This window comes from Lepidochelys kempii, chromosome 1, assembly GCF_965140265.1.
Source record: "Lepidochelys kempii isolate rLepKem1 chromosome 1, rLepKem1.hap2, whole genome shotgun sequence".
NCBI lineage: Eukaryota > Metazoa > Chordata > Testudines > Cheloniidae > Lepidochelys > Lepidochelys kempii.
In genome coordinates this window covers 239602656-239621043 of record NC_133256.1, presented here as the reverse complement: position 1 = coordinate 239621043, position 18388 = coordinate 239602656, and the positions used below count along the sequence as shown (strand labels likewise).

General features: G+C 43.5%; 1 protein-coding gene across 1 annotated transcript in view; it reads right to left on the bottom strand.

Annotated features, from left to right (window-relative positions):
• Positions 1-5533: 5533 nt before the first annotated feature.
• The window catches only part of ADA2 (adenosine deaminase 2), a 30384-nt gene continuing 17529 nt past the window's right edge, over positions 5534-18388 (bottom strand). Inside the window, exons 5-11 of the mRNA XM_073320049.1 lie at positions 16692-16902; positions 12684-12811; positions 11694-11784; positions 10471-10579; positions 9505-9662; positions 7854-8056; positions 5534-7150 (exon numbers count right to left, since the gene is read on the bottom strand). Of these exons, the coding sequence (XP_073176150.1) occupies positions 7042-7150; positions 7854-8056; positions 9505-9662; positions 10471-10579; positions 11694-11784; positions 12684-12811; positions 16692-16902 (1009 nt within the window). The 3' untranslated portion in view covers positions 5534-7041. The remainder of the gene's footprint in view (positions 7151-7853; positions 8057-9504; positions 9663-10470; positions 10580-11693; positions 11785-12683; positions 12812-16691; positions 16903-18388) is intronic.

Sequence of the window (18388 nt, the reverse complement as noted above, 5' to 3'; positions counted from 1 at the left end):
AGCTCATGGCAGAGAGGGAGCGGAGGTGGGGGGCACACAGAGCCTGTGGAAGAAGTGGGGGTTGCAGGGAGTCCCTGAAATTGAGAGGGGTGGGAGGATGGCACCCAGGGAGCTTGTGAGGAATACTGCAAGTAACCGCAGGTATGTGCGATAAGCTCAGCCGACAGAGGCAACAAAACGTGCCACCCTCAACTAGTGAATAATTTCATTCTCATCACCATGCCCAGGGCAAAGGGCAGCAAGTAGATTTTGTGTCCGGGCTGGTAATTTTTCATGATAATTTTGAAAATCTAGTATAAAAAGTTGCTTTGCAGATCCCGGCACATCCATGGTAAAAAGCAGGTTGGGAACACTGCTTATTTTGGGACCTATTGTACACCACGTTCTAAGGGCAGGCCAGTTAGGAATTCTGATACCCCACACCAGATGTCTCCCCACCACCTGCAGAGATCACCCTGCATTTCATTCATGCCAGGAATTCAAACAATGTTATTTTAACTGGCCAGCAGGTGTCACTTTGTACCACAAGAATACAATCACTGATGCATTAATAAGGTAATAGAAGTTGGAGATCACAGTTAGAGAAATTAGCATACTGTTGGCACTCAATAAACAACAGGAAAACAGAAAATGCCCACCCATTAACTAAGTCCATACCCACTGCAAGTCACCAGAACATACTGAATGTTAAATTTATATAAGTGATCTTAGCAAAAGGCCATCTCTCTGGAAGGGGTAGTAGAAAGAAGCCCAAAGTGCTTACATTTAAGACGGAGATATATTTTTAATAGTTTATAACAAAAATTGAAATTTTCTTGCTGTCAGTTTTTCAAGTCAGCCGAGAGGATGGCCTCAGAATCTTTAATTTTCTATTGGAGACAGATATGGTCCCCGATAAAGTTACAGGTTCAGTAACCCCAGGTTGAAAGGGCCATTTCCTCCCAAGATATATTAATATTTTCCATTTTGTTAAAGAAACATTTGATTGCGTACATATATTCTAGACCCAGGAATCAGGTCAGTGAAAGTGGCTGGTATTGGGTAACACTTTCTTGAAGCTTCTAAATGCTGAAGTGAACTAGGGCCTTATGTTCAGCACAGAAGGGCGGGTGCTGGAACCATGTTCTAGGGGCAGATGTCTTTATGCTCATTACTCCATGTGACTAATGCAGAGATCAGCCTTTTGTGCAATGGGGTTGGGGCTGTGATGGGGGGGTGGAGGGGAGAAGCATTGCTCACTACAGAGTTATTGCATTTGGACAGGCTCCCACAAATAATGTTTGCCCTCCAGCCAGTTATAGCAAACGTTCCTGTAAAGGTGGGAAATTCAAATTCGCTGCCATATTCAAGCTCCCACTCCACAGCACCCCATCACCGCTACCTTCAGAGTCCTCTCACTTCCACCACCCCACTGGAGCACCAGACCTTTCTCTTCCTGCTCCACCCATCACCACATTGGGATCAGTGCACTGGTGGCATTTTCCCTTCTTCACTCTCAGCACCAGTGTTTAAACCCAGATTTCTCTTTCCAGGGCTGGCTTCAACAACAGACAAAGCAACCAGTTGCTTGGACCCCTATTTTTGGGGCTATGTAGGGTCAGCAACCCAAGTGATTGTCCTATAGCAGAAGCAGTAGGCAGAGTAATACCCACCTGTAGATCTACATCTGTGACCACCGTGCCCTGTTAGCCTTCTGGCATCAGCTTCAGAAGAGCCAGCATTTACAGCCTGATTGTCTCCTCCCACACACTGGCTCTAATGACATGAGTCCCTACCAGTGGTAGGACAGCCAGCTGCCTTCTGCCTCTCCTCCTCTGCACAGCCCTGCATAGCTGCTCAGCCTGCACCATGCTCATCTAGTGATGGGAAGTCAAAGGGAAAGAAAAATATACTAAAACGTATTTCATATACTGTAATGACCAATGGGGAGGGTACTACCAGAAACTAGTGACCAGCCAGAATAGGTGAGGGCCCACACCCATTGTCTTAATAGACAGAAGATGCTTGACCCTCTTGTCAGTATTGCAGTATTTCAGTAACCCCTGAAAACACAAAGTTCTTTTAAAAAAAAAAAAGAGAGAGAGAGAAAGAAATAATTACCTGATTAGACATCACAGGGCTTGTTTGCTGCTTGTTCACATGACTATGAGGTTCTCTTCAAAGAACTGGTCTTTTCCTAGCAGTGAGAAACTGATACAGTGACCAAGGCAAGAAAGGTTTGTTCATGTATTGAGACAGGCTGAGTGGTGGTTGCTGATTGGGCCACATCTCAATAGCATTATGAGTTCAGGTGTGATGGTTAGAGGTGGGGCTGTACTCTAAAGGCCAGTCACAAAAACTTGGAGCTGGAATTTACTCAGTACCATTGTTGAAATTGTAGCTGACAGGAAGTTTAGATTTAAGGGCTCAACTCTAGTTTCAACCATTTAAAAAGCAGCTATTTTATTTCCCTTCTCTTAATTTTTATATTTGCATGATTTGTGACATCAATGGTAAGGTGACCATGTGTACCTTATTTTCAGAGACCATCCCTTATTTCATTGATTTGTCCCTTAGGGTGATCACCTGTCCCTTAATTTAAGATGTATTGAAACATATTAAAACTGATAAACTTTAATTTAATGTTTAAAATGGTACTTAATTGCATTGTAAACTTGAGGACAGTAGAAATGCACACTTGAGAGAAAATACATGATATGCTAAGGGAAATGGTGTTTCACTAAAATGTCCCTTAAAATAAAGTATTTTTCCCTTGTGGTTTTCCCTTATTTCCATCCTGCAAAGATGGTCACCCTATGATGCATGCCCAGAATACAGGACGTGGACCATCATTGTCCCTGTCCCCATCTGCATGACCCCATCACTGCCAGCGTGACCTCACACAAAGCATGCATGTGAAATCCTACTGGCAGAGGTGGAGCAGGGTACTCTACAAAATGGCCTCCTCCGTGCATGCTGCAGGACAAAACCATGTCTGATTTAACATCAGCACTGGACGGGGACAAACCAGACAAAACCAGGACTGTCCAGCTTGTTAAAACCAGACGAATGGCCTGCCTAACAACCACAAATGTGTCAGGCATTTCCTGGCTATTAGTGATCAGGACATAAACATTTAATTTATTAGGGTACCTCGTAGCCAAGGCCCTCAGGCCACTGTGCAACGCCATACAAATATGATCACAATACAATACATTTATAATGAAGAGCTACCCACGTACCATTCAAACAAATAAACCAAAGGGAAAATATTACAAAATATTGAGAGAGTGATGGGGAAAGGTAATAAGTGTAAGGCCTGCTGAAGTCATAATAAAACCCATTTGAAGGAAGTGGCAGATTAAGGCCCCCTGGGTTTTCTATTCTACAATATCTGAACGCCTCCTGAGGATTCATCTCAGACCCTCAGTTCTTCCAGCTTTTCATTCGCTGACAGGAAATGCTGTCCCCATTGATCATTATTGCTTAGGGCAGAGGTCCTCAAACTTGCTGAGCTGGTCACATGGTGCCTGCTCTTTACTTTGATTCCAGCTGCTAAATTGTGTTAAAAGAAGCTAAAAATACTGCTAATAATAATAATTAAAATACTGATGTATACAGAGTAAGAGATATAATGATGAAACATTTACTCCTTTGTAAAGAGCTGTGAGATCTACTGACAAGAAGCTCTGTATAAAAGAGCTAAATATTATTATTGTTATTCTATAATTCCTTTTACTTTCCCACTTAGGCAATTGCTGTAGCTGTCACAGGAATCTTATGTGATCACATGTGGGAGGTGAAATGGTCCCGACAATTGTGAATGGGACAGGAGGTGTTCATGAGACAAGCTCTGTACTGAGATTTGGCACACACGTTGAACAAAATTGAGATTTAGGGGCATGATTTTGAAAAGCATTATGCACCTTCAACTCCTATTGTACCTCTCAGGATTAAGTCTGAAGTCAAAAGATTTTTTTTAAAGAGTGAGAGACAGAAACAGACCCATGGAAACAGATTTAAAAACTCATTAAATTTATTATATGTCTGTAGAGCCCTGAATATAATGGGGGGGGGGTCAGGATTCTTTAGGCAGTATAACAAATAATAAATGATGGGTCACTCTAAAGCAAACCCCACATCCAAACTGCTGCCAAACTCTGAGGACATTTGAATCCTAACCTGAATATGCCTGACTCTTTCTTTATAAGGAGTCAACCCAAATCCCTGGATGTTAACACACCTGGAGTTGGGGAGGTTTGGATCCAGAGCCAGACTTTGTGGCCCATCTCTAATATAAGGCAAACTAAAGGAGAGAACTGTTCTCCAGCAGGGAGGCAGTCCAGGCCATTCTCCCTTCCCTCTGTCAATCAAGAGAACTGGCTGTAGGACCTTCTTGAGGTGAAATTCATGCTATAAAGGTCTCTGAAAGACCTAGTCTTGACATGGAGTACAGCTCCTGTTCAAAGAGAGATGCAAGGAGGAACATAGTGGAAATTCACATACAGAGAAGTTAGGGCCCTCCATTCAATTCAGACTTACTACGTTAAAAACAAAATCTGATTGGGATGGTGATGGGGAAGTGTCTACAACCAGACCTAACCCAAACTGGGATACCTCAGTTGGCAGGGCAATCGCTGGACTGGTCACTGGTCCAAAGATGAGCCATTTAGGGCAACACTCCATTTATTTGAGTTAACCATCTGGATAATTTCAAATCCCATCAGATCTGCACAGTATAAACCTTCCTATAGTTATGAAGAGTACCATCCACTGAAAGGTTCCAGGCACTGGGAGCCTTGCACGACACTGACTGTCAAAAAATAAGAGTCCCTGAACACTTACAACATGATTCATGCCAGACATTTGACTGGATCCGTCATAGGAAGGTGGGAGCACATTGATTGCCAGAGCTGGCAACAGTAGAGCAGACATTGCAGAGAATGCTTGCAGGTGATGGCTAGAGCAATGTTGCGGGCCTAAAGGCCATCAAAGATTCAAGCCTGCAGGAGAAGATAAGCATGGAGTGTGTGTGCCACCATTGCCCTTACTAAAGGCTTTTTGTGGAAATGGAGGGGATACTGGTGAGCCTGTTAAACAGCTCATTGCTCTTTTCACAGTTATATAGAAATATTATCATCTTCACCCCATGTCAAGGTTAATTCCCCACTTTGGCACTTGGAGTGCAGAAGGTGGGGGGGCGCAAGGATTCTAAAAATTAACACTGGCCACTCCAGGCTTGTATTAAACTTCCAAGGTTACAGCTTTTCTCTGACCTTGGATTGGTAGATGCTGCCACCACCCAAGTGCAGAACCCCTCTGAGAGCCCAGGAAGGCACACTTGGGAATTCCTTCCTGTGGGGTACCCTCAAGCCCTTTCACTCCCCCTTCCCCCCCGGGGAAGAACTGAGAAAGAAAGAAAAAAAGGAAATCAGCTGTTGCCACCAGCTAATTAAACAACATGTGCACAAACTTCTTAAAACACAAAAATCCAATTCTGTTCTTAGAAAAGATAAACTTTATTAATAAAAGAAAGAAAGAAAATACATGTGGGAACTCAGGCTATTGCTAGATTTTAAAAGAGCAACTACAAGGATTAAGCATCAAGAATAGCTTTCTTGAGGTCCAGCTTAAAGGTTACAAGCTAAACAAAAGCATCTGGGGTTAGCACAGAGGAACCCACAAGCCATAATGAAATAAAAGGGATAAACCTAATTGCATCTTCATAGACATTTTCTGATCTACTTACATATCTGGGGTTTTAAATGAGTAGTTTCTAGGTATGATACTGATGATTTTTCATACCTGGCCCAAGCTTCTTACAGCATAACTGCTACCCTGTCCATCTCTCCGCAGAAGAACAGACAGACAATTCCACAGAGAGTGTCCTTCATCCTCAAACCCAACCTGGGGAGAAGAATAAAGATGTTTCTGAACATGCTTCTGGTGATCATTAGCCTTTTGGCTTGAAACTGCCCTACGTTGCCATCTGAAATTCTGTCTGCAGTTTTTGTCACGGTTATTTCAAAGGACTCTATCTAGTTACTATTTCAATTGTGCTGTTGCTGCTTTGTCTTTCTTCTGCAGAGCTAGTAGCTGGGAATGACACTGGCACTGTACTGAAGCCACATCGAGGGACTAATTCTTTGATACATCGGAGATCTGATTGCTATGGACTCAGGTACTGGGCCCAGATCCTGCAGTGGGATCTGCCAGTACATGTTGAATTCCATTGAAATCAAAAGGACTTCACATGGGTGCAGAGGCCTGCACTAGTAGATTCCAGTGCAGGATCGGTGCTTTATTTAATATGGATCTGAGAGATACCTCTTGAAATCAGGGGTTCTTTTCATTGTATTGGAATCCCTACAATGGTGGGTTCCAGAGTGAAGTGCATATCCTTTCAGCAATCAGCGCTTGCATTCTTTCTTGATCACTGCTTTACAAAGTATACAAGTCTTAAAAGCATTTGTACAGGTCCATCGGCTTGTTTCTAGCCCTTACATCTTGAGATGTCAGAAGCTTAGACCTGGTTCCTCAGTCTCGCAGTACTATTTTGGCACCGGGCCCAGGGTCAAACATAACCAGTCACAGATCTCAGACAACAACTGCTTTCAATCCTTGCCCTCCTGAAAGTCAATGGGCTCAGATGGTGGGATGTTTGTACTAGCCGTTTCCCGAGGAGATATTTGTTTTATAATGATGTGAGGCAAAATCATGAAGTCCTTGTTCAGGGAAAACTCCCATTCACAATAGTTAAAAAGTGAGTAAGCACATCAGGATTTTAATGGTATTTTGACTTTAGTTACTTTGGTCATTTGCAGCACTTTTTGCTTCTGTTTTAAAGGCTCACTGCTCTGCTTCACCTGCACTCAAAGACTTTAATGTATAGAGGTGTGGGCGATTGCTATGAACTATAATTGGCCAAAATCACCTGGCTCCAGGCCACAGCTTGAGCGCTGTTTGTTCAAGTGACATAGAAAAAGAATTCTCTCTGTATTAGCAGTAGTCCCGGTTCCCTCCGCCGTACAGACAGTCTCTCAGAGAGGAGCCTCCTCCCCACTACTGCTCCTTTCGAAAAGCATTGGAGAGGTCAGCTATAAACTGGTCCCATTTTTTCTGCCAGACCTGTTTGGCATGGGCTTTCTCCTCTGGCAGCAAGGAGCTGTATCTGTGGGATGAAAGAGAGCAAGGATCAGACACGGGATTGGGATGGCTGGGGAGGGGAAACTATTTCAGGATCTGAGTCCAAAATGAAAAGGCAAGAAGCTGGGAAAGATTAACCCTTTGTGTTGCCTCAGATAAAAATTAAAAAAGTTGTGTCTGTCACCTGTTCCTAATGGCGGGAAGTAATAGATTTGTCCTCCAAACCGCTGAAGGATGCCTAGGATTGACATAGGCCTGGGCATCAGCTTTGAGAAAATAGACAAAGATTCAGGTGCAGGCCAGAATGCTTTGGGCACAATGGCCAAGCCATCAGAGGATGCATAATGGGTCTCTGCAAAACATACAACTAAGTAAAATTCAAACAAATGAAAAGTGATTTGAAAAAAATCACCTCTCTCTCTCCTGCCCAAGGCTAGGCTCCATAGGTAAATTGGCACTGGAGGTGGGGAGGGGAGGAAAGAGACACACCAAGAGATGCTGTATTGACAATGGACAGCATAGACTCTGGGATAGCACAAGCCCCTCAAATCCTGCACTATGAGAGACATGGCGAGGACTTTGGGTCAGCAGAACCCCAGCCCAAGTGACAGAGGAGACTCTGGGGCTGAAAACAGAATAAGGTGGCTATCTGCATATATCTATGCTAAGGTGGCTAGCAGGCATATATCTCCCCAAGTGTCACTCCTAGTGCGAGAGTGTGTGCTTACTTTAGAGAGTTTAGGGCCAGTTGTTTTAAGGTTCTCAGGTCAGCGTGCATCCCGCCGATGCCCATGAACACCTCATAGAAGTCATACGACACACCCTTTGATCCAAAGACAGATGGATCGTCTGGACTAATCACCATGGGGTGTCCCTCTGCCATCAGCTCAGCAGCAGGATGGTTCCTCAAATCCGATACTAACAGCAGGACCTTGGGATGAGGGGGAGGAAGAGGAAGAAGCAAGGATGGGTTATTCTTACAGCTATTTGCAGTATATATTTATACTTTGTTTGGAAGCTCTTTGGGGCAGAGATTGTCTTTCTATCATATGTTTGTACAGCACCTAGCACAGTGGGACTGGAGCCTGTAACAGCATTTCCTTCCCCAGACCCTCCTATCTTAGTTTTCCCTACTACTGCGCCTCTGGGGTACTTGCACACCACACAACGGATATGGAGTCTGGTTAATTAATACTATGAAACAAAAAATATCTACCCTACACAGAAAGAACTCACCCTGTACCCTTATTACCCAGGCTTTCCAACTCCTTTCTGGCCCTTCCCTCGAGGCTTCACAGTCACTTGTTTCAGGCCTCTTCAGGCTAAGCCCCTCCTTGTCTCTAGTCTCAGGCCTCCAGCCTCCACAATGGAGAGCTATCTTCTCCTCGCCCCAGTCTCCCTAGCCTTCTGTAGAGTAGAATTTGTAAGGTATTAGCTATCACATGTTAACAGCCTAGTGTAAACAAAGCAGTGTGCCTTTAACATGTGTTAAACTGGTCAAGGCTTTAACTCTGTTTGGCACCTGTTAAATGTGCATTGCATTGTCTACACTAGACTACACTACACTAGGTGTTTGTTAACACCTTACAAATCCTAATCTAGAGAAGGCTTCACAGAGTGAACCAGGAGTTTTGCTTTATATATTCTCATAGACAGACACATGATCCCAGGTCACATGATCCCTTAGACACGTGCTTCATCTAAAAGTCCCAAAACTCTTGTCTTAAAGGAGCTACCTCCCTGTAACAGGCATGCTGGACTGCACACATACCCAAAGGACCAGCTTCTTGTTACAGGTCTCTAGGCACTATCACGATACAAGTAAATAATCATTATAATAGTTCGTATACATATTCCTAATGTTATGCTCTGAAGGGGAAAAAAAACAGCAAAGAGACCATAACAAGGGAATAGGTGAAAGAGAAAGAAGAGACCATATGTAATTTCCAATAAGTGTGGCAATTAAACCAAGCAAAGAATGTCTCCATAATGGTTGAGTTAAAGGACAAGGACTCAGTCTCCAGAGTAGTCCTCTGTCCCCCTCCCCACAAATCGTTCTTTAGAACCTCCCACATAGAAAAATGCATCTGTTTCTCACTCACCTTCCAAAAATGCAAATATCTTCTACATAATATGTCTCCCTCTCAGAATGACCTTCTATGGCCAATGAGACATGAGAGGCAGTCATGGAGCAGGACAAAGAGCACCTGGAGAGTGGTAAAGGATAACACAGATACATCCTGCCCCCCACCCTTAACCGGTATCTACACAAAGGCCAATATATGTTGAGCAACACCCTGCTGCAGGTCATTTATCAAATTCTAAATTTCTGGTCCCAGCTCCTGACTTGAGACCTAAGGTCACTCAGGTAGGTCCTACCTGGTTGGAGATTGGGCAGAGTTCTATAGGAACATCCATCTTAAGGGACAAATTCTTGGCTACTAAATGTTTAATGAGAGCGAATCCATGGCCAATCCGACTGGTATTGAACAGCAAAGCATCGAGCACATTGTTGTCTACAGAGGTGCCCTGCCAGTCTGAGGAGAGAAAGATGGTTCCAAATCACTTCCCTGTTTTTGGAAACAGATCTTCTCAAACAGGAAATTAATTTATTTTATTTTTTAAATAAATGCCTCAAATACAAACTAATAGGCTTCCTCATGGCTTGTCTCCTTTGTCTACCAGGGACTACACCCAGCTTAAAACTCTCTATAGCACCGCACGTCATCTGGTGGGTGAATAATATATTGCATGTAAACATGTTATTCCAGCAATAAAGGACAAAGGGTATATTTAATTATTTGAACAAACATATTTAAGCTAAGATATGTAGCTGACTCAGTGACATTCATTAGCAAATGGGCTTAAAAACATGACTCTGGCTGGTGATGGCCTCAAAAATTCCCTCTCTGGTGCTGGTGAGTGTGGGAGAGGAGACAACTGAACACACTGCTCTGGTAAGGGGATAGCTATGCAACACCAGTGACACCTCCTGCTGCCTGACTCCAGAAGAACAGGCCCAGGAACAGCCCAAGATGAGGAAATGAGAGTGTTCAATGCAGAAGACAGGTGAAGGGGACAATGAGTATCAGACACAGACAGAGATGGTGGTGATGGTGAGGGACATGAAGACAATGGGAGAAAGTAGGGAGCAGGTAGGGGATGTGGAACCTGAAAATGGGAGGAACCATCCAGTATGCTATGGCGGTGAGCTGATCTTCTGCTGACGTAGAAGAATGGTGGGAAACGGACTATACCAAACCACTTCCCATGATACAACCACCAGCTCTCCTTCTCAGTATCCAAGTATCCACTCCCCCACATGGCCTGTGTTCTCATGCTTACCAGTCTCACCAGCATGGAAAAAGTAAGGCAAAGTGACTCCTAGGGAGTATGGAATGGTCAGGGCATCCTTCAAGTTCCACAGAGAGTGTCCTTCATCCTCATACCCAACCTGGGGAGAAGAATAAAGATGTTTCTGAACACGCTCCTGGTGATCATTAGTCTTTTGGCTTGAAACTGCCCTACGTTGCCATCTGAAACTCCAGTACTGTATTCCTATTTTTTGTTAAAGAGCTCCTCCAGGGGTGAAAACTAGCATAGTTCCATTGACTTCCACAGAGTTATCCTGGTTTGCAACAACCAGGAACAGGCCCTCTCTGTAAAAGATAGGTCATACACATGTTTTTAAGAAGAGAATAGTGCAGCTGGTAAGGATGCTAGTGCATGTCGCTGCCATTGCAAATCCACCAATAACAGAATTCCCTACATTTCCGCACTCACGCCCACATACACATTCCCAATCCCCACCAAAGCTCTTATTCTTGAGATAGCAACTAACACAAAAGCAGCCTCAGAATGACTTTGCAGAAAGTCTGGGATACTGGTTGCTGCTCCCTTGCTTTTCCCCTTGACAGACAGTCAGGTTTTAGACGCTGGGTTTGGTGTCAAGAAGAAAGATAACTTATATCCCATTTTCCTGCGGTAGTTTCATTAGGTACTCTTCCTCTGTCTCAGTCCTGAATTATAATGGCCAGCATAAGTCTTGTGCTGTAGAAACAGCTGCTCATGACTAAGTAGGTGGCATTCTTTCCTCTGAGTAAAGACTTAGTAACATACCTGCAGAATCTCAGGAGACACTGTGCTGAAGTGCTGATTAGAACAGAGATCAGGACCACTTGTGGTCACTGAAAATCCCACTGCATTTTCTACAAGATTTGGCAGTTTCCTGGCCAAATTCCAACTCCACAAATTACATCCTGCCCACCTCAATTTCATCTGCAGTTTAAATGAAATAAATTATTTTTTACTTCACTTCCCAAATGCAGTTATAAAGTATGGCTGTGAGGCATTCTATAGCTACTTCTCCCCAGAGGTGGCTGCACTGTAGTGGCTGATGCCTATGCAAACAAAGTTATTTGGGATCCTGCAGGACGAAAGACAATGGGGCAGCATTTCAACAGCTTGCTTTGCTGTTTTTCCCTTCTGAAATCTCTTTGTACCAATAATCACAACTCAGCCCTTGTAATATTAAATACAAAACCAAGTAAGAAATAATACAAAGATACCAGGTCAAATCCCGCCAGAGTGTTCGGAAACGTGGCTCGGAGGTCCATGGCCTTATAGACAGCTTTTTTAATCTCAGTAACATTCTGCTTTCTGAAAACCAAGAGACAGAGAAAGGTGCTGATGCTCATTTCCATGGAACCAGTTTCTCAGGTTCTGACTGTTTTATGATCAGGAGCCTTAAGGGAATACCCAATTTAAAAAAAAAAACGCATAAATGCCTAAGAAAAGCCCAAATGACTAGAGTTAACCAGCATCATGCACACTGTTTGGGACTAATTGGCCAATCTCCCCTGTATCAATAAGCCAATGACGGGGCAGAACCAGAACAACTGTATAGGTAATATTTTAAACATGCTCTGTGTATTATTTTGCAGGAGTTTTTGCATTTTAATTGTGTTTTAAAATTAACCCACTAGAGGCCATAGGAGTCTGTTGGATTCAAATGTGTATAAAGGTTTCTGGGAAGGCAGCATTTGCAGGGTCCCTGAAGGAGCTTTGAAATATACAGTACCAACCCTCCAGCTGTTCTGCTGTTGCTCCTGCTTCCACAGAAATAGATGATGCATCAAGATTCAGACAGAGAACACATAAGGCTTTGAGAAAACACACTCACTTCTCATGTGCACACACACAGAAACAGCCTCCTGCTCACTCATTGCCGCTCCTTTCAGCTCAAGAGTAATCACTTTTCCATACACACCATCATTGCTAACAAACCCCAATCATCTTACATGTACACATTCTCACTTCTATGAACAACTGCACACATTCACCCTCAGTCATTTCCACCTGCAGATGTTTATATGCTGGAAAGCACTTCAGGAGTTAATGCTCTAGGCCTCACTACACTGGAAGCAATGCAATCTGGATCACTTCCAGGGTCTCTCTGTTGTAACCACTTGTGCCACTCAATTGATCCTGCCTGCACGACAACATGACCATTTACACATAGAACACTTCCAAACTCGCCCCATGCAAGCAGCCTCTACCTGTGTGTTGTAAATATAATTTTTGCTCCAATAAAATCAGGGTGATCCTTAACAAACTGCCTCGTCACCTCCTGATACGTTGCCACAGACCAGGATTCATTGTATTGGGTCCCATCCAGTTCATACACCTGTGGAAAGAATAAACACATACAAAAAACAAAAAAAAAGAAAGAAAGAGCAGAGGATGGTCTGTGATTAGTGAGGAGAAAGAAGTGACACTGCTAAACTTTGAAGGAAAGATGGAACAATTCTGAAGTAGTCTGTGGCTCGAATTAAAAATGGCAGGTGTATAAGGCCAGAAATCCAAACTGTGTCCAGTGCCAGGAAGAAAAAAAAGACTCAGTAGTTAAATTGTTCGGGATACCTTTTCTTGGTGCCTGATTAACCAGCAAGCACCGGAGAACACTTTGCTTTCACAGTATATCATACAATAACCTGACTTCTTAACACACATACATGGTAACCAAGTGCCCTGGAGTTCAGGGGGTCTCGGGAAGAACACGAGAGCTTGCTACAGAGCACCTCAATTACTGAGACACTGCATCTGCATGTTTGGTTGCTCACAAATACCATGTCCGTCAACGATAGCAGGAGCATGGCAAGAATAAAGAAAGGGTTGGTTTTACAGTTAAGGTAGTAGACTGGAATTCAGGATATTGGGGTTCAATTCTCATCTCTGCCAAAGATTTCCTCAGTGACCGTGGGCAAGTCAGTTAATCTCTCTGTACCTCCAGCTCCCTATCTGTAAAATGGGGAGAATACTGCTTCATTTGTCTCATCTATTTAGTTTGCAAGCTCTTCAGCACAGGGACTACGTACAGTGCCTTGCACAATGGGACCCCAGTTTTGGTTGGGCCCAGTAGACAGTACCATAATATTAATAATAATAAGCAGCAGGGGCACTGTCCAAACTTTATCACAGGTGGATTTTATCACCAGCTCCATCCCCCACTCTCACCTTGTCCTTTCCTTCGCTCTCCTTCCATCTCTTCATCTCCCTGCCCCTCTTCCCCTCCATCCCTAATTTGGCTCTACTCACCTTTCTCTTCATTCCCCTGCCCTCTCTCCCTTATATTCATCTCATTCTCCCCTGTCTGCTCCTAACTATATCTCATTCTCCCCCGTCTGCTCCTAACCACTCTGGGACCCTCTTGCATTGTAATCACCACCTTCACAGACACAAGAAGCCAAGTGGGATTTTGCAGATTATCAAAAGGACATATTCCACGACCATAGGGAATCAAGATTTTCTACGTCTGGCTTTACAAACACTGTTGCCCAAGTCCTACAAATGAGTCTCCAGCAACAGAGGTGTCAGCCTGTGCCTTTGCACCCAGTCCACCTTTATTGTAGAGTTTAGTTGGGTATGATAGGTAGAGATGGGCCAGAAAGCCATGCTACAAACGCTGGCCTCTTTCCAGTAAAGAGCTTTCCTCCATTCTCCTCCCAAGTACACATTTTCCATCTGGGCTCATTGGCTGTCTGGTAAATGAAGGCTTTTAGCATCCCAGACATCTTTGGCTAGTCTACCTTGGCTCACTGGGTCCATTTCAACATTGACACGGCTAAAGGACAAAAGCATTTTGACATTGCAACTGTTTTCTCTTCCCAGCTGCCACAACAACAGACATTTGGGACCGGTAAGTCAAGCAAAATTGGCCAATCACCATCCTCCACAAAGCAAGAAACACCATTTTCCCCCCCATTCAAATGTTAGTGCTGGCAGAAAGTGCCAGAATGTCCGCTCTGGGGATGCTGTGGCTGAGCTGGGACAAGTGCGAAGGTGGCTCAGTCTCTGTATTCACAACAGCACCTGCCTCACTACTAAAGCAGATGCCACTGAGGACATTACTTGAAACCAATTGCAGCCATGGTGTGCGTGATACAGACACCTACTGCTTGAGCTGAACTGAGACCACCACCCATTTCATGTAGTCCATTAGATAGCAATGATTTATAGTCAATGCCAATGTAGTCTGGAGTGAGACTAGAAACCTACATGCTAAAAAAGGTTAGCCCATTCACAAGGCTCTATGTATTCAGGGGCAAGCTGTGCCTACATTCTGTTGCAAGGCCCCTGGATTCTCTGTCCTTCTGATGCGACCAATTGGAAATTACGCAGCAGTTTCATTAACTTTTCTTTTTTAAGTGGAGGTTTTTATTGTATTAAATGTGACAAGAAATGGTTGCCTCTGTTATTTATTTTGATATTAAATTGTATTTGTTTCACAATGTTCCCATGTTTTCAATGTGGTGCAGATTACAGTATTCACAACATGTGGCCACACTGCAAAGTTGTCAAGGTGAAGCTGAAGATTTCATCAGCTGAGCAGGGGGCAGTCAGGGCTTTTGGCACCTAGGAAGGCATCCAGGGCAGTTTGGGATTATGGGACAATTACACTGGTTATAGGTGATAATCAGTGAAAAAAATGATAGTTTAAATATCAACATTATTATCCTTAGGTTCCAGTGTTAATTGAAAAGAAAGGAGACGTTCACAACTTTCAGAGCTATTGTTTCAGGCTGTCTATACATTCTGGAGAGAACACTGCATCAGTTTGTGTTCCTAAGCTTATCGTCACAGCAATGAAGACTAGAAACAAAAAAACAAACAGGTCAGATTTTGGAGCACAGTTCTGCAGCAAGGGATGGAAACCACAGCAAATTCCATGGCCCTCCAACTGCAGAATACACAGAGCATCATCCATTTCATTCCCCTGAACAACCAAGTGTGACAATCACAGTCCAGACACCCCAGGGTCTGAACAGGGGTCTGAACCTCAAAGAGTAAGTGATTAATAGTATATACAATCAGTTGATTCATTGTACTATAAAAGTGCATTGAGTAAGGTCTTTTATGAAAGCTGGTTATACACTAGTCAGATCATTGTGTGATGTTTGCAGGGGTGGTGTACAAAGAGCTATGTATCTATGCTGGAAAGAATGTTCCTAAAATATATTTTGAGGATAGCCTTGATAAACAAGCCTGCCTTAGACAAAGGAATGTGCATTTACTTGTCTGGGCCAAGCTTTGTAAGCCATAGACATTAAAGTACATTTACATATAAGATAAATAAAGCAATCAAGCTAACAAGCAGCACAGGAAGCAGCTTAGTAAACACACCGGGGGACAGAGTCTGCACCCCCAGGAAGTCTTCGTGGTTCTTAAGACGAAGACAATAGACTTTGGGAGCTATAAAGGGAGCAAAAAGGGACATTCTAGTGATCTATCACTTAGGAGACATAGGGAACAGCAAACTCTGAGCCTGTGAATGGTGGATCCTCTTGGTGAGGGAGGCAGGAGCTGCTGGTGGCTAGCTGTAAGCGAGGAACTGTTTTAGGCAAAGATATAGCTTGTTAGAATTAAGTTTTAGGCACTAGAAAGCGTGTTATTTTTGTTTTGTTTGTAACCCTTTTCCATCTCTTTTCTTCTGCCTGGTGCCACTTAAATCTCTGATCTTTGTTACTAAACTTATCCTTAGTTTTACTATAGACTGCGTTTTTGCTGTTGTATTGAAGTAAATCATGAGTCTTCTGCTAATCTACCAGGCTGGGTGTGTGCTCCCTCTCTTTGGAGGCAGCAACCATAATACCTTCTGTGAGTGTCCAGGGAGAAAGACTGGACACTGCAGAGAGACGTCTCTGGGGGAACTCGGGAACTGGGGTTCATTGGTTGTTACCTGCAAGGCAACGTTTTGACTGGCGAGTCTCAAGGAGTTTGCTGGCACAGCAAATAGACTGGAGTGTCAGGGAGCTGACCACACACTTTAGCAGCAGCCAAGCTCTCACTTACTGAGCCAAAGGGTGACACAGTGGTTTACGGTTCTGGGTTCCCTGAGGGGACTGTCATACCAAGTTCCCAGCAAAGAGCTTTCAAATAGAAGCAGATTTTTCCACCCCCATATGGTCAGCTGTGCAAGGATCTGAATCTAAATACAAGACAGGGCTGGAGAAAAGTTAGAGAAACAAGGTTTTAAAATAATATCAGAGAAGCCATAAAGTGCGTACCGGTGGCAGTATAGCTCTTATCTCGACATACTGTATGTTATCCTCATAGAGCTCCAACAGCCCTTGATAGAAATAGGCCTTGAACACAGGTGCATAGCAGACAAGGCCAGAAGCAGTGAAAAAGACATTTTCAAATCTTCTCCAAATGAAAGCCTGTGTTGGGTATGTCAGCTCAGGGTTGTCAGTCACCAGGGTCATGTTCTTCAGCAAACTACAGAAAGAGAAATAGGACAGCTGGATTTCGGAGTGTACACAAGATGAGCTGGCAGTTCTGTAACCAGGAGTCACAGAACAATATAACCACTTCTATTTAGATATGGGCCTTCCCACCAAAGGCCAAGCTGTATGCATATGGGGATCCGCCATCCACAGCCACCTCAGGGGTGGAGTGGGGGAGCTTTTCTGCATCAGCAGCACTACCTAGTGTGTTTTAGGTCACATACTGGAGAGGAAGGGAAAGGAAGGAACATGAAGAATAGCGTCTCACCCAATGGGGGCCCACTTCCTGACTGGAGCCTCTAGGCATTATCACAATACAAATACTTTCCAATTTAAACTACATAGGGGATTATTTTAAAGTAATTGCCTTCTGCCTCCCAAATTAGAATGTGGCTGACATAGGGTTAACAACCTAATCTTGCAAATGTAACCCCATCACCTTAATTACAATGACTGGGACTCTTTACCACCTCCAAGAGGGCAACACCCTCTAGTCACTAGGGGGCAGCATTGTTTCAATATCACACCCTTACTAAGCAAGTTACTTTCAAAAAGTCACACTTTAGTGCCTTTCTGACATTAAGGAATCTACTGAATAAACGGTTATCTATCAAAAAAAACAAAAAAAAAACACCTTTAGTCCTACTGAACCAATCTGGCTACTCCATTATACCAATCCAAAACTCATAATTTGCAACTTCAGCAATGGATTCAATTTTTCAGATTTGCCACCTGGGAACCAACTGGCATGACTCAGTTCCTGCATGTTTCTTACTGGGATGGTATTCTGTTTACTTTACAGAACTTGCCTGAACATACATTTCCTCACCAAAGCATAGAGGGCACCAAGTAGTAGTAACAAGGGGAGTTTGGTGGAAATAGAAAGAACTTGATTATCTTGCCATTACCATGAGCAGCTGCAGGCAATTCTGTTTGAATTTACACTGCGGTAATATTTATCCTCTAAACAGCTCCAATCCTGGACTCAGGGTGGTCACTTTTCCAATGGCAATAACTCTCTTAACTTTTCAAGCTTGCCACCTGAAAATTAGTGTATCAAATGTTCAAGCTGGAGGTGTAAAATCAAAATAGCAATACAACTGGTGAACAGGTTCATTTGGGGATGGAAAAATTGTAGGAGTTACAGTTAGTTGCAACCAAGGGGGAAGTAGCTGGATGCTTAAAATCTGACAGTCTTATCAGTCTGAGTAGGTCTGATGTTATCTAATATTAGAAGCTAAACAGGTTTGAGCCTGGCTAGTATTTTGGATGGAAGATCACCGGAGAATACTTTCATGGCTTGTTGCCTCTCTTTAATAACTGTGACTGCTCTTTAATGCTATTTAATGTATGATGTCTTCCCTGGTGGCTTAGCGATAGTGCTCTGCTATGTTATATAGAAGAGTTAGATATGATTCACGCTCTTATTATCTTGTTCCAAGAGGCGTCAGTGTCTAGAATTAAAAGTTATTGTCCTA